Source organism: Myotis lucifugus, unplaced genomic scaffold (assembly GCF_000147115.1).
Source record: "Myotis lucifugus unplaced genomic scaffold, Myoluc2.0 scaffold_8, whole genome shotgun sequence".
NCBI classification, from domain to species: Eukaryota; Metazoa; Chordata; class Mammalia; order Chiroptera; family Vespertilionidae; genus Myotis; species Myotis lucifugus.
The window spans coordinates 11,570,353-11,586,607 of NW_005871056.1; the positions used below are offsets into that span (position 1 = coordinate 11,570,353).

A 16,255-nucleotide genomic window follows, 5' to 3' on the forward strand; every position below is an offset into this window, starting at 1 on the left:
TTACTCTAGCCCAATGATATGCAAAGAGGCAGTGGCATTAAGCATAACTCACCTGTGCCATGTGATGTCAGTGCGCTGACATTAACTGTTAAAAAGAATTAAGGGAACTAGGCTATGGCAAACTATTATTGTTCAGGGTCTTGATTTTCTTTCTAAGACAACTTCATCCCTGTTATTTGATGAAGGAAAGAACAAAACGCTAGGAGGAAATAAGGTATGAAAAAGCAAAAAGTGCCTGTTTCTTGCTGTACTTTGGGTTTCATTTCAATAGAGAGAACTGCTTTTATAAATGTTGACAGGGTGCTCCAGGTTGAAATCTTCTATAAATATTTGGTTTGAGAGACCACGGGGGGGGGGGGGGGAATTTAGGACTTAAGAAAATACAATCATGAGAGCGATCTTGGCTAGCAACATTCTTTCTGATAAACACATAATTACAAGTCTATTGAGAAACAGATTTTAAATATAACATATGCCGAAAATCCAGCTCCAAAGTGTTCCATGACACTCTGAGGAAACCTGAGGAAGGCTCAGCACGGAGCTTAGGGACCATGAGTTGACAGGGAACTCCTGCAGCTAACTGTGCAGGGACGGGGACTGAGAGAGGGAGCGAGGGGAAGCAGGTGCAGGGCAGGAGCTAAGACACGAGGGCCCGGCCGGCCAGGTCTACAAGAAGGCAGGATGCTGCAGGGAACAGCTGCAGGAAAAGGAATCAAGGATCAGCTTTTTTAAAGCTGCAACAGTCTCTTCAAACAAAATCTTATTTGGACATACACTATGAAAAACATAAAATGTGGCCTCCAGCGGTAGGTTCTATGGGGCTCATTCAGTGTGAAAAGCGGACACAGAACACAGAAAAGAAGAAACGGCCCAGTGTCTGGGCTCCCTGTTCCACCTGCTGCCACTCCCCTGCCCCGGCCCTGCTTCCCGCTCAGATCAGCACAGACCTTCGGAAGGGCGACCGGTCGTCTCCTGCCCCTCCGATTTATTCACGAATGTGAGAGGAAAACACAAACAAACATAAGCATCTACAAAGTACAACACAAAAACCTGGACTATTCAGGAGTACTTAACATTCTATCCTTCAGACAAAGTGACTACTTTAGGGGGAAAACCTGGTAACTCCTTGGTATCTTTATTTCTGAAAAGTAAATTTCACCAAAAATTAAATGACTTATAGTTGTTCAAATCAAAGTTGATTTTAGGATTGTTTGAAAACTGTTCAAATAAAGAAAATTTCAGATAAAAGCAAAGGCATAAAGGCATGCATTCCCTCCTAGGAACACACCTGTGCCATTCCTTCCCCCTCTCCTTCCCCTACAGCAGCGGTTCTCAACCTGTGGGTCGCGACCCTTTGGCGGTCGAACGACCCTTTCACAGGGGTCGCCTAAGACCATCCTGCATATCAGATATTTACATTACGATTCATAACAGTAGCAACATTACAGTTATGAAGTAGCAACGAAAATAATTTTATGGTTGGGTCACAATATGAGGAACTGTATTTAAAGGGCCAGAAGGTTGAGAACCACTGCCCTACAGGCACGTGTATCTCCTCAACCCCTACACGAGGTTTGCAATCAGTGGAACAATGGGCAGTGGCAGCTCGTCCCAGGCTAACCCCATAACCTGTGCCCAAGGCCCCATTTTCTCTGACTTCCCAGTGAGCCAAAGCAGCCTAGCTGAGGCTCTCCTATTGCTTCTTCCATGCCCTTCCTGGTTTCAGTCCTAAGTGTGTTTTTGCTGTGGCTAATAAATTCTTGCTTGCTTTGCTGCAATGAAAAACAGCAAAAGCAAAAGTCAGGGGACTCATTTTACAAGTTTTGGGCTGGATTGAATATAGTTTCACTGTATGGCTCAAAGTGAATTTTTACACCAACTGCAATTACCAAAAATAGAAAAAACAAGCTATCTACCTTGTGATTTCACCTCCCATAACTTCAAACAAAGGCTCTCTATTATATTTTTTTAAATCATCCAAATTCTAGGCAATTATCCAAAAACATATACAGATCCTTATTACACTATAAATTTTAATTTTCTTTTACACATAAATGCATTTTAAGGTTTGGTATTTTTACAAAGCTTACTGAGTATTGCATGTTATTCTGTTACTTACAGATAATGAGTATTACAGGTGGATTTAATTATTTTACTCAATGTGCCCAAAATTTAACTAGCTTTACTTCTTAGTATTCCACACACACACACACACACACACACACACACACACACACTCCGAATAGTTTCTGTTCAGAATAAAGATAAGTGTCAAAGTAAACTGTTGTATAAAATGTCACCCACAGGGCAGGTGAGGGCTGTGGGGCCCTGATGATGGTGAGAGATGGAACCAGCTTAGAGACAGACCATGGATGGCAGTGGGCTCGCCTGTGGGAGGCTGCCCGACTGTGGTCCCAGACACTCCCTCAAAGGCACCCAGAGTAGGAAACAAGCAAGTAAGCGGAGAAGCAGACACAGGCAGGGCAGGTACGAAAGGCATCCCAGCATCTTTACCTGCAGGAGAAGCTCTTGCAGCTGGGCCCGCTTCTGCTTTATCCGTTCTATCCGCCTCTGCTTCTCTATCTTTGAAACACAGGTCACAAAATAACATGAAGATGTGTAGGGTATAAAGCATTGCTCATTTTCAGGTCCCAATTCTGAGATATCAAGAATTTTCTTTAGAGAGATGCAAACCAACATCAATAAAGGCAAGCCACACCTCTTTGCGGGTAGGGGTTGGGGTAAGCGAGCAGACAGTTCAGCAGAATTGCAGCAGCTGCTATCAGTAATGAAACCGTCTGCTTAAGGAATGCCTGGTGTGCAGGACTCATTGCTATTTACCACTTAAGTTCAACAGTGAGAGCTAACACTTAGGACACTTACTCTATGTGCCAGCACCCAGCCCAGCACTCCCCACACATTACCTCAGTTCCTCTTCTCAAGGCCCTATGTATGTCCTTATCCACTCGCATGTAAGGAAATGGAGGCACAGAGGGTAAGTAACTGCCCAAGGGCACACTGCTTAGTGCTTGGCAAGAACCCCAGCCATCTGGTTCCAGAGACCCTAATATTAACTGCTTTGCTATATTATGCTCACCCTCCCCACCCACCAAGAATGAGGTAAGATCTCAGTCTGACTTTTATTTTTACTTTCAATTAATTGATTTGCTTTTTTTTTTTAAATATATTTTATTGATTTTTTACAGAGAGGAAGGGAGAGAGATAGAGAGTTAGAAACATCGATGAGAGAGAAACATCGATCAGCTGCCTCCTGCACATCTCCCACTGGGGATGTGCCCGCAACCCAGGTACACGCCCCTGACCGGAATCGAACCTGGGACCTTTCAGTCCGCAGGCCGACGCTCTATCCACCGAGCCAAACCAGTTTTGGCGTGATTTGCTTTTTTTTTTAAAAAAAGATCTCACATGGCTGATTGCCGGCTCAAAGAATACACATATAGTCCTCTCCAAAAATGTTTTACCAATTTGCACTCTCATTAGTAACAGTATTTCCCAATAACCTGGTCAGTACTAACACTCATTCCATACTTGGCCCTGGTCACATAGAAGTTAACTTTTAATCCTATAGTATCTTGTATCATTTCCTGTTTCTCATGTGTAAATATCACTTTCCTGATAAGAGAAATTATGTCAGATTTCTCTCTCTCCTTTTCCTTCTTTCTCCTTCCTTCCTTTTCTTCTTTTATTTTAGTTTATTATTGACGTAAAATTGGTATACTGTATTTTAACTGACTTAAATAAGCACAGCTGGCCTGAGCCAATTTGGCTCAGTGGATAGAGCGTTGACCTGTGGACTCAAGGGTCCCAGGTTCTATTCTGGTCCAGGGCACATGCCCGGGTTGTGGGCTCGATCCCCAGTAGGGAGCATGTAGGAGGCAGCCAATCAATGATTCTCTCTCATCGTTGATGTTCTATCTCTCTCTCCCTCTCCCTTATTCTCTAAAATAAAAAATGTATTAAAAAAAAAAAGCACAGCTGCTAATACAGGTAGCTTATATATATTCAATATACAATTCAATTCCTGTCTGTAGTAAGAAGCATGCTAATGGGATAAATTTCCCAGCTTCAAAGGACTGTTATTTTCCTCATTCTTACAACTTCCTGGAAAACAGATCTTAGGGTTTGATTTTCCTTGCAATGAGTTCCTGTCTCTTTGGGCAAAAAGTCAATGACATCAAATGAGACATTTTTCTTGTCTACTCCAAAAGAATTATTTCTTATTTGCTCCCCATCCACTCTAGTCTGTACCAGAAATTTCCTAACTTTAGGCTGACTGTGAAATCAGTGTGGCCTTCAACATTTGAAAAGATGTTGTAGGAGTTCCGCCCTGTACCTGAAGCGTGACAGGTCCCCCCACCTGCCCCTCCTGCACACACAAGTTGTACCAACTCTACCTCTAGAACACTTCTCCAAACTCACTGCCACTGCCGTAATGAATGCAGGCCACCTCCAATCTCCCCTCCTCATCTTCCTGTCTGTCCAACTTCCAACCCTCTAGTGGAGTGATCCTTCAGAATACATCCCATCAGCCCTCCTCTTTATAATTCTTCAATAGCTTCCCCTAGTTTGTAGGACCAGGTCCCAACAGCTTAGGACTTTCTCCTTGCCTGTACTCTGGCCACACCCCGCTGTGGGCACGCTTTCCGATGCCTGCCTCGGCCCATGCTGGCCTCTGCCTGGAAGGCCCTCCCTGCTTTAAACCACTTGGCAAACTCCTACTCCTCCCTCATGACTGAGCTCAGGGATTTTTTTCTTGTAAAGCCCTCCCTTATCTCCCAGAAAATCTGTCCATACTTCTTTCATAGTAGTAATCACATTTTTGGTAACACTTTTTACATTTCTCCTCTTAATCAGAATGAAAGCTCCTTGGAGTCAGAGATTTTTGTCTTGTACAATCTTTGATTAAGCACATAGCTAGCAGATGCTAATAGATTTTTGTTATCAGCTTAATATTACCAGTAATTACAATGATGCTCAACTTCCACTCTATCAAAAGGAGAAGAGGAGGGCATTTCCACTGCCCCGTATAAATAAAGTTATAATTTCTGATAAATGTCTGGTTTCTCCCTCCATCCACAAGTATACTGATACCAAATCATGAGAAAAACATGAAATCAACCACATTTATCTCCATAAGCTACCTGTCATCTCACTTTATTCCCTTTATGGCCATGACAATAAAAATATGTCAGATTTGGAAACTATGTCAAGGCACATGTTCATTTAGGAAAGATTTCCTATAATAATAAAGTTAACAGAATAAAAAATGTTTTTGTACACATCATGTCCAAATTCATGTTACTGCTACACATTTGATCTATTCTGATAAAGATACGAATGAAATACCATTCTGTTGCCACTGATTCCAGAGTTAAAGGTAAAAGCTTAAACATAAGAAACAAATGGACAGCTTCACCCATATTTTGGGGTCCATAAAGCAAACATTATATCAAAACTGAGATAGTATTTCTGTTACATGAATCACCGAAATGTTATTGTTAGAGTGCTCAGAATTGAATTAGAATAAAATAAAGATCTTCTCTAAGAAACAGTAAAAATCAAGCCATCTAATTTCTATGCCCCTCGTTTCATCAGGACACCAGTCAGACTACATATCTCTAAAGTTTCTTCCAGTTCTAAAACTCTATGTAGAAGAATCTATTTTTTAAAAAGACATAGTATACATAATTAGAAATATTTTATTAGTATGTAACCACATTTCTAAATTAAAATGCCTCTGATGTAAAACAAAGCAAACCACTTTGTATAATCAGATTTTCCTTTCTTACCTCCAGGTTTTGACACTCCTGAGCAGAATTGGTAGGCAGGCCAATCCACTTGATTTCTTTTTTTTCTTTTGATATTATGTTCATTGCCATTAGCACATTTAAAGCATCATAAACTCTTCGCCTAATGTTCTTCTGGTCATAAGCCTGCTAAAAAATACATTTATTAAGTGATAAAAGTTAAGAGTTAAGATAAGTCACAGATATTAAAATATTTAATTAATAATCTATAATGCCTAATATGCTAAGTGTCCGACCAATCGATCGACTGGTCAACTGCTCGAACAGTCGCTATGGAGCACACTGACTACCAGGGGGCTGACGCTCTGACCAGTAGGTTAGCTTGCTGTTGGGGTCCGGCCGATTGGGACTGGGCGACATGTGCTGGACACACCCTGGAGACCTCCCGTGGTCCCTCCCCAGCTGGCTGGCCCCGATCGGGACTGGGAGAGATGGCCCCGATCGGCCCCGATCAACGGCCAGGCCAAGGGACCCCACCAGTGCACAAATTCGTGCACGGGCCTCTAGTTTTATAACATCTTCAAAGTGCTGAAAAATTCTATACCCACTGAAACTATCCTTCAAAAGTAAAGAAAAATAAAGGCACTTTTAAACAATCTAAAACATAGAACAATTAAAGAAAGTAAAGATTATGTTACCTACAGATCTAAATTTGAAAATGCTAAAAGGCCTTCTTCAGGGAGAAGAAAGATGATGTAACTGAGACAGAGCATGGAAAAGTAGGATGGAATGAAGACCAACTCAAAAGGAAAATCTCAGCCGAAACCGGTTTGGCTCAGTGGATAGAGCGTCGGCCTTCGGACTGAAAGGTCCCAGGTTCGATTCCGGTCAAGGGCATGTACCTGGGTTGCGGGCACATCCCCAGTAGGAGATGTGCAGGAGGCAGCAGATCGATGTTTCTCTCTCATCGATGTTTCTAACTCTCTATCTCTCTCCCTTCCTCTCTGTAAAAATTCAATAAAATATATTTTTTTAAAAAAAAGGAAAATCTCAATTAACATTCTCTGTATAAAACAAGAATGGCCCGGCCAGTGTGGCCTGAGCGTTGACCTATGAACCAGGAGGTCACGGTTTGATTCCCATTCAGGGCATATGCCCAGATTATGAGCTCAATCCCCAGTGTGGGGCATGCAGGAGGTAGCCAATCAATGATTCCCTCTCATCATTGATGTTTCTATTTCTCTCTCCCTCTCCCTCTCTGAAATCAATATAAATATTTTTTTAAAAATTAAATAAAACAAGAATGTCTTTTTGAAGCTAGAATATATATAGAACTAATATACATGACAGCAATAGTATATATAGCAGAAAGGGGTAATGAAGTTAATGTGAGCTAAGGCCTTGCATTGTCTGGGAGGATATTTGACTTTGAAAAGTCAAGAATGCATATCTTTTTTAAAAAAAATATATTTCTTTATTGATTTTAGAGAGGAAGGGAGAAGAAGAGAGAAACATCAATGAGCGAGAATCATTGATCGGCTGCCTCTTGCACGCCCCAAACTGGGGATCGAGCCTGCAACCCAGGCATGTGCCCTTGGCCAGAATCAAACCTGGGACCCTTCAGTCCGCAGGCTGATGCTCTATCCATTGAGCCAAGCCGGCTAGGGCAAGGATGCATGTTTTAAGCTCTAGGTAAACAGTGCATCTCAAAATGTGGTCCATGGACTAGTACTAATCCACATACAGTCCTCGGGTTACGTCGGACTCGACGTACGTCGTTTCGTGGTTACGTCGCCATCTCCCATTTATTTATAAAAAAAAAAAAAGTTCCGTCATTTCCACATATGTACATATGTGCTTTATGTTTTTTATTATTTATTTACCACAGTAAAGGTCAGGAATTACCTTTCTTTTAAATGTTTTTTACTGTTTCACTTCATTACTGCTGTGAATATGCTCCATGTGAGTGACGTAGGTGCTTATGTAGGTGGGTTCCGACTTACGGTGAAAATCGAGTTACCTCGGATTATGGATCTCCAACGTGACCCGAGGACCTACTGTACTCTTACTAGCTTACAATGAAAACAGGGAACTTGCACCCAAATGCCAATCACATAGATCACTAACTAAAGAACAGTATTTAATTCAGCTGACTTTTTTGAGGAGGGTGGGAAGGGGTAGGTAGCAAGACTTTCTCAATGAAGAAAACTGTGTTAACTTGCATTGTGGAAAAAGCCCTTTATCTTATTGTGTATGGGTAGATCCTAAGAACAAAATCCAATCAATCAAATGCTCTGATTATAAAGGATGGTGGAGAACACTGAATCCACTTAAAGGTAGAACTAAACTTAAATAAAGGAGATTTGCCAGGAGAGCGTGGCTCAATGGCGGAGCATTGACCTATGAACCAGGAGGTCACAGTTCAATTCCCAGTTGGGGCACATGCCCACATTGTGGGCTCGATCCCCAGTGTGGGGCATGCAGGAGGCAGCCCATCAATGACTCTCTCATCATTGATGTTTCTATCTCTCTCTCCCTCTCCCTCTCTGAAATCAATATTTTTTAAAAATAATAATAAATGGGAGGTTTAAGTTCTAGAACTGAATGTAAATAGAAATTCTGACACTGTAGAAATGATAACATAACAAATATCAGTATGCTCCCTCGGGAATCCCCAAAGTTATATTTTAAAAAATATTTGTTCATCTGTATGTTGAAATAAATAATAAAAGAATTCTTTCCAAAAACAAAAAATCAACCAAAAATTCTCAACAGACAATATGAAACCCTCAAGTAAAGGAGGAATTGGGAAACCCTTAGCTTGTCTGAGTCCTCATATCGATGACACAGATAACCCAAAGAGGTACACTGTTGCATCACTCATCACAGTCAATGTCAAGTGCATGATCTACCTACCGAATCAGCTGCCAAATGGTTATTTGAATTGGTGAACTCTGATACCAGCTCATCAGCTACTTCATTATATGACGTTGTGCCTTTCCGCTGAACTTTCTCACACACTTTCATTGAAAAATGTCTCAAGCCTTTTCCATTTTTATCTCCTTTTTTGCTTCGTTTACTAAAAGAGAAAAACAAATATTTATACTCCATCATACTTAGAGACTTCCTTTACAAAAGTATAACATAATGAAAAGACAGTAATTTGATTTTTGTTTCAAGTGGTAAGGTTTAATTGAGTTAGAGATGAGGAAATGTTTTAAATTTAATTTTTACCTTAAAAGCCTAATAAAATATAAAGCTAGAGTGGTTCTCTTATGTACATCATCTATTTCTTCAACAAATATTTATTGACCAGTTATTTACTATTATGTGTCAGGCACTATTCTACATACTGGGAATAAATCCATGAGGAGAACAGATAAAAACTCTGCCCTCGTAGTTCATATATGGTCCGTAATTACCTAATTATTTCAAGTTTGGTTAATGCCTAGGCCTAAACTTTGATAACTTAATCCAGGGGTCCTCAAACTACGGCCCGCGGGCCACATGCAAATACAAATATTGTATTTGTTCCCGTTTTGTTTTTTTATTTCAAAATAAGATATGTGCAGTGTGCATAGGAATTTGTTCATAGTTTTTTTTTAAACTATAGTCCGGCCCTCCAACGGTCTGAGGGACAGTGAACTGGCCCCCTGTTTAAAAAGTTTGAGGACCCCTGACTTAATAATTAAATTTTCAGGGGTTCAGTTTAGTTCTACTAAATTGAGTGGTTTAGTTCTGCTAATCTGAGTGCCAACTATATGCCCAGATTATAAAAGACATGTCAATTTAATATTTAATATTCAAACAGACTACACACACACACACACACACACACACACACACCAGTTATGGGGGAGTCTAGGAAGATAGCAAGACAGCAGCATAGTTTTCAAACTCTCCAAATCCCCAGATAAAAACAGATAGAGCAACTAGACCTCATGACAATATTTACAACAAAATGCAAACCTCATGACAATATTTTCAACAAAACTAGATGACAAGGTATCCTCAACAAACCTCAGAACACAATAGCAATGGCCAAAGGCCCACACGGTAGTGAGCAGGATAAGAAATACTCAATGGGGCTGCATTTAATGGAAATCAGAACAGTAATCCCAAAATAGCCAATACGAATTTACTAGAAAGCACAGCAGGCCAATTTGAGAGCAGCAGTTGAAACGAGGAGTTTCACCCTCTTCAATACCAGCTGTGTGCAAGGAACTAAAGAGGTCACAATAATCTATTTTGCATTAACTCCCACAACTGATATTGAAGAGGAAATGACTAATATTGAAGAGAGGCAAAGAATATACTGACAATAGAGTATCTGAAAAAAAATAAAAGGGAACAGATTCTAAACATTAAATGCTATAATTGAAGGAAGTGTTCATAAAATACAGTCAAACCTCGTTTCTCGAACATCTCCCATCTCCACCAAGTTGCTGGCAGAAAACATATCTAGGTTTTGGAACCAAACTTCGGTTTTCGAACTGACAACCCTTTCAAGCTGATACCTCAGCATGACAAAAAGAGACTCTCAGGCAACAAAGGAGAGAATGCTTTTGTTGCTGGGAAAATCACCAGAAGAGCATAATTTTAAAACATAAAGAGGCCATCAAGAGTGCTAATGTTGCTAAAGGGGTGAAAGAAACAATGATCACAGGCAACTGAAGAGGCAGAAAAACTTGATTTGGATAAACGAAAAGCAGTTTATTAGTGACTGCCATTTCAGAGGCAGTGATATATAAACAAGCAAAGATGCTGCATACTGAGCTGAAAGAGACCCCGGGAGTGAGTGCTGAAAGTGAGTCCTTTAAGGCTAGTAGGGGGTGGTTTTATTTTATTTAAGTCTTTATCCAGTTCTTAACTAGGACCTCATGACTGTTCTATAGGCACTCCAGTCCTTCCTAACATGGCCACCAAGGTGAACTTTCCACACGAAACCGGTCATGTCCCTATTCTGTTTATGTCACTGTTCTAAGTCATTTTATTTTGGAAAAGAATCCACCAATTCCCATTTGCTGTGTACATTTCCACACAAAACCCACTCTAGGCTGATTTGTCCTTAGTTTGGTGCATGGAGATACAAATGGCTAGTCACACATAAGTTAGTATCATTCGTACAAGTCAGGTGACAAAAGTAAATAAGAGTTGCTAAAAATAGGAACACAGGAGTTATTTTGAAAAAAATATGTTGTGTATGGGGTTTTTAATTTATGCTAAGAACTGGATAATGGCTGAAAGTAAATAAAATTCTCAACTCAGTATTTATATACTTTTTAAAAGCCAGCAATAAAGCATGGTGTTGTTTTTCATGTAACTCTAGTATTTTTAAAAAGGGAGCAATAAAATAATCATAGGGTAGTTTGGCTAATTTGTCCTCTAGTCATACATGGATAATATTTAAAGAAAGAACTAAACACAGTCCTTAAATAGGAACAGCTAGATTTTAAGTGCTAAAGAACATACTCCTGAAACATAAATACAAGACTACATATAAAAGTTTTATAAGATTAGTTCAGTGTATGCATTGATAATAAACTTGAGAACTGTGGTTAAATATCAACATTGGTATCTACACTAATAAAAGACAAACATGCAAATTGACCATATCTTCACTATGCTTTAAGCCACGCCCACCAGCCAATCACTATATAGTTTAAGTTTAAAAAATTTGGCTCTCAAAAGAAATTTCAATCATTGTACTGTTAATATTTGGCTCTGTTAACTAATGAGTTTGCCGGCCACTGCTCTAGGTGTTATTCCTCTTCATGAGCTCCAGAATCTTCATAACCAATACAAAACTGAAGGGTACTACTCAACATTGGCTGAATCAAGAAACTACATTTGTTCTCTGAAGGTTGTTAAAGCATTGTGCCAAAAACAACAACAACCAATCAATGTCTACATTAAAAGTCAATAGTAGTGAGAATAGTCAACACCTGCAGTACACCGGTAGGAGATTTGGACCTGGTAACCCTTCTATAAAAACTTCTTTGAAAATCAAATGAACAATGCCTCTAGTGAAAGAACATTAAAAGGTAAAAGGCTATATAAAGAACTCAATTCAACAACAACAAAAAAAAATCAACCCAATTAAAAAATGAGCAGAGGAATTGAAAAGACATTTCTACAAAAAAAAGATATGAATGATCAATAAGCACATGAAAATATGCTCAACATTACTAACCATTAGGGAAATGCAAATCAAAACAATAATGAGATATCACTCACACCCATTAGGATGGCTCTTAACAAAAACAAAAACAAGACATATTGTGAGGATATGGAGAAACTGGAACCCTTGTGCATTGCTGTGAGAATGTATAATGGGTGTAGAAAATATTATGGCAATTCCTCAAAAATTTAAACATAGAAAGAAGTACCAACCCTAGCCAGTTTGGCTCAGTGAATAGAGCGTTGGTCTGTGGACTTAAGGGTCCCAGGTTCGATTCTGGTCAAGGGCACATGCCCAGGTTGTGGGTTAGATCCGCAATAGGGGACATGCAGGAGGCAGCCAATCAATGATTCTCATAATTGATGTTTCTATCTCTCTTTCCCTTGCCCTTCCTCTCTGAAAACAATAATATATATTTAAAATAATAATAAAATAAACATAGAAGTACCATATGATCCAGCAATTCTACTTCTGGGTACATAGCAAAAGAATTGAAAGCAGGGACTCCAACAGATATCTGTACATCCATGATCATAGCAGCAATATTCAATAGCCAAAAGGTGAAAACAACTCAAACATCCATCAACAGATGAATAAAAAAAACAAACATATAATGAATGCAGTATTATTCAGCCTTAAAAGAGAATGAAATTCTGATACATACTACAACATGAATGAACCTTGAAGACCTGATATGTGAAATAAGCCAAGTATGAAAAGGTAAATGCTATATGATTCCTTTTATATGAGATACCTAGAACAGTTAAATTCATAGACAGAAAGTAAAACTTTGGCTACTGAGCCAGAGGAAGTGGGGAGTTATTGCTTAATGCGTACAGAGTTTCAGTATGGGGTGGTCAAAAAAAGTTCTGGAGATGGGTAGTGGTAATAGTTGTACAATAATTTATTTTTTCAGTGGTTCTTTAGGTTTTGAACTTATTTATTTATGTTTTGTCTTTTATGCTTAAATGTTGATGGTTTAGTGGCTTCATTAGCCAGTCTATCTCTGTAAAATGAGATGATATGGTTTTAGCATTTCATCATTAATTATGGATAAAAAAACAAACTCATTGTGCCCTTGACCGGAATTGAACCCAGGACCCTCCAGTCTGCAGACCGACGCTCTATCCAGTAAGCCAAACCAGCTAGGGCTATTCTTTAAGTCACTTCCATGGTCACATCTAGTTTATTACTACTACTGCCACATTCAGAAAAGGTGTGCCTTTTCCCGACAAAACTCTTATAACTCAATAATAAAATGACAACCCAAAGGATCTGATCATACGTTGGTCAAAGAAGATATACAAATGGTCAATAAGCACATGAAAAGATGCTCAACATCATCAGCCATTAGGGATATAAAAAATCAAAACCCTAATAAGATAATTTCACATCCACAAGGTTGTGAAATAAATGAAACAGATAAGTGCTGGCAATGATGTACAGAAACTGGAAATTTTTGTTGGTGAAAACAGCCACTCTGGAAAATAGTCTGGCAGATATTCAAAAGGCCAGAGAATTACCATATGACCCAGCAATTCCATTCCATACAAGAGAAATGAATATCGATGCTAGAGAAACACACTGATTGGTTGCCTCTTGAAGCGCCCCGACCAGGCCCTGGACTGGGGAGGAGTGTGCAACTGAGGTACATGCCTTTGACCAAAATCGAAGCGGGGACCCTTTGGTCTGCAGGCCGATGCTCTATCCATTGAGCCAAACCGGCTAGGGCTCCTTTTATTTTTTATATGAGAATGTCAATAGGATTTCAGGCATTGTGGTGCAAACATGGTGTTCAGTTACCATCTTAAACTGGAATCTCCCTATCTAAATTTTAAATAAAGAGTTCACACACTTCCTTAGAACCCGAGCTCTTTGAAACACCAACACCCCCTTTCTAAATTACACCAAATTTCACCACAGGATGTAGAATACGTAGGAAGCATTCCTTACCAAATAAAACCAAATTGAGAAAGAAAAAAAAAAACTAATATAGTATACTTTGAAAAGCATGTTACATTTTACTAATAATTTCATTTCAAGTATTCAAATAAATTGTGCCCAAAGAATAAAAGGAAAAGTATCTATGCTCTGGCCGGGTAGCTCAGTTGGTTGGAGCATGGTCCCGATACACCAAGGTTGTGGGTTCCATCCCTGATCAGGGCACATGCAAGAGTCAACCAATGAAGGCATCAGTGAGTGGAATAACAGGTTGATGTTTGTCGCTCCTTCCCTTCTTATCTTTCTCTAAAATTAATAAATTAAAAAGGAAAAAGTTATTTATCTTTTTAGGCACTTAACTGGAATCCATAACCACTATCTTTTTATAATTTCCAATAATTTATTTTTATTTTAAAAAGTAATATAAAACTAAAATTTGTAGTATAAAACAGTATATGCCAGGATAATTTTATTATATCTAATAAAAACTTTATTTCTCATTAAAATGAGTCAACCAGAACATTTACATCAACAAGATAATTTAGTAAATTGATAAAATAATTTAGAAAAAACACACACTCATGTTCCTGTAAGTATGCATCCATTGTGTATGTGTTGGGGGTGGGGATGGGAATTTGAGATGGGAACTAAATGTTTATTCCTTATGGACCTTCTCTTCCTCCTGGGGTATGTCATCTAGGCCTGACCATTTACATGCGGATGCACTACTTATAAAATAGACTTAATGATATTAATCATTTAGATAACTAATAAACTTTTTGAACTTCGTTGGTCTAAAACAAAATTCAATCCCTCCCCAAACCTACTCCTAGCAACAATAAATGTAAATGGCATCAATATTCACCCAGCTGTTCGGGCAAAACATCCAAGAGTCATCCTTTATTGCCCCCTTTCCTTCATTCTATCAATAAATCCTGTTGGTTCTACCTCCAAAATTAATTCATTTTTCCCCCATCTCCACTGCCAAGCCACAGCCCCTGCATTAGCTTTGAACTGATTTCCCAGCTTCTGTTCAGGTCTCCTTAGAATCCATTTCCTGCTCACCAGCCAGTGTAAATTAGCATGTCATTTCCCTTCTTAAAATAAAAATAAATTCCTTACTGAGACCTATAAGGCTTTTCATGATCTGACCCCTGCCTACTTCTTCACCCTCATCTCGTATCACTTTGCCTTTCTTACTATGTCCAAGCCACTCTGCTTCCCCAAATACTCCAGCCTGGTTCCTCATTTAGCTCTGCATTTGCCATGCATTCTGCCCTGAATCCCTGGCTCCCCACCACAACCAGGCTAGCTACATGCCTGACTTCTTTGCATTCAAATGTTACCTCCTTAGAGAGGCCTGCTCTAAGACAGCCACCACCCTGCCAATAATCCACAAAGCCCCTTCTTATTTTTTTTCATGCCACCTATCACAGTCTAAAATGATATCTGTTTATTGAACACCCCCATATCAACTCTTTAAGGGCAGAGACTTCTCTCTTGTTTATTATTCTCTCCAATGCCTAGAACACAGCAATACTTAACAGATCTCCAACATATTTGTTGCATGAACAACCCCATAAACATCACTGAAGTACTAGTACAAATGTTCACTATACAGATTTTGATTATTATTAGTGTATTATAGTTTAAATTATATTGGTTTATTATAAATAAACATTTTAACTGAATTCCAACAGAAAAAAGATATTAAGAACTTTCCTCCCCCAGTAGAAGTCCTGAAGCGAAAGCAGACCTATTTGGGAAAGAGATTTAGGAGACACCATCAGATTCTGTCCAAAGATAAAAAGAGAAAGTGAACAAACATCTTCCAGGATCAAAACCCCAGGCAAGACCAGAAAGAGGGTTTTCATAGCTCCTTCTGCAAGCTCTGTGCAAAGAACTCCAGTGGATGAGAATACAGGGAAAAACTAAAGAGAATATCTCAATTGATCCTTCACCCACCAAACAAGATTTCTTCAGAAACTGACTTGCTTCTTAACCAAGAAAAACAGTTGTGTAAAACAGAGCTAAAATTGTACTGTCAAGTAATAAGATGAGGATAGGAAGCTTGTATAGCCCAGCCGGCGTGGCTCAGTGGTTGAGCATCAAACCCGGAGGTCACGGGGTTTGATTTCTGGTCAGGGCACATGCCCAGGTTGCAGGCTTGATCCCCAGTGTGGGGCATGTGGGGGGCGGCCAATCAATGATTCTCTCTCATCACTGATGTTTCTATCTCTTTCTCTCCCTCTCCTTTCCTCTCTGAGATCAATAAAAATATATTTTGAAAAAAGAAGCTTGTATATGTCTACATATATTGATGTATAAATCTCTGAGGAAAACCAATATACTAGTAAATATTTAC

At 39.3% G+C, this 16,255-nt stretch overlaps 2 protein-coding genes across 19 annotated transcripts in view; one reads left to right on the forward strand and one right to left on the reverse strand.

Annotated features, from left to right (window-relative positions):
• The window catches only part of LOC111824919, a 115,786-nt gene that overhangs the window by 36,252 nt on the left and 63,279 nt on the right, over positions 1-16,255 (forward strand). The window lies entirely within an intron of this gene.
• Positions 1-16,255, reverse strand: part of TFDP2 (transcription factor Dp-2) — a 117,947-nt gene that overhangs the window by 5,725 nt on the left and 95,967 nt on the right. For 14 of the 17 annotated variants that reach the window (XM_023749601.1, XM_006083780.3, XM_023749597.1 and 11 more), the window contains 3 exons: positions 8,685-8,847; positions 5,811-5,957; positions 2,515-2,583 (listed from right to left, as the gene is read on the reverse strand). In XM_023749601.1, the coding sequence (XP_023605369.1) occupies positions 2,515-2,583; positions 5,811-5,957; positions 8,685-8,847 (379 nt within the window). The remainder of the gene's footprint in view (positions 1-2,514; positions 2,584-5,810; positions 5,958-8,684; positions 8,848-16,255) is intronic. The other 3 variants (XM_023749599.1, XM_023749610.1, XM_023749604.1) reach the window with 2 other exon arrangements.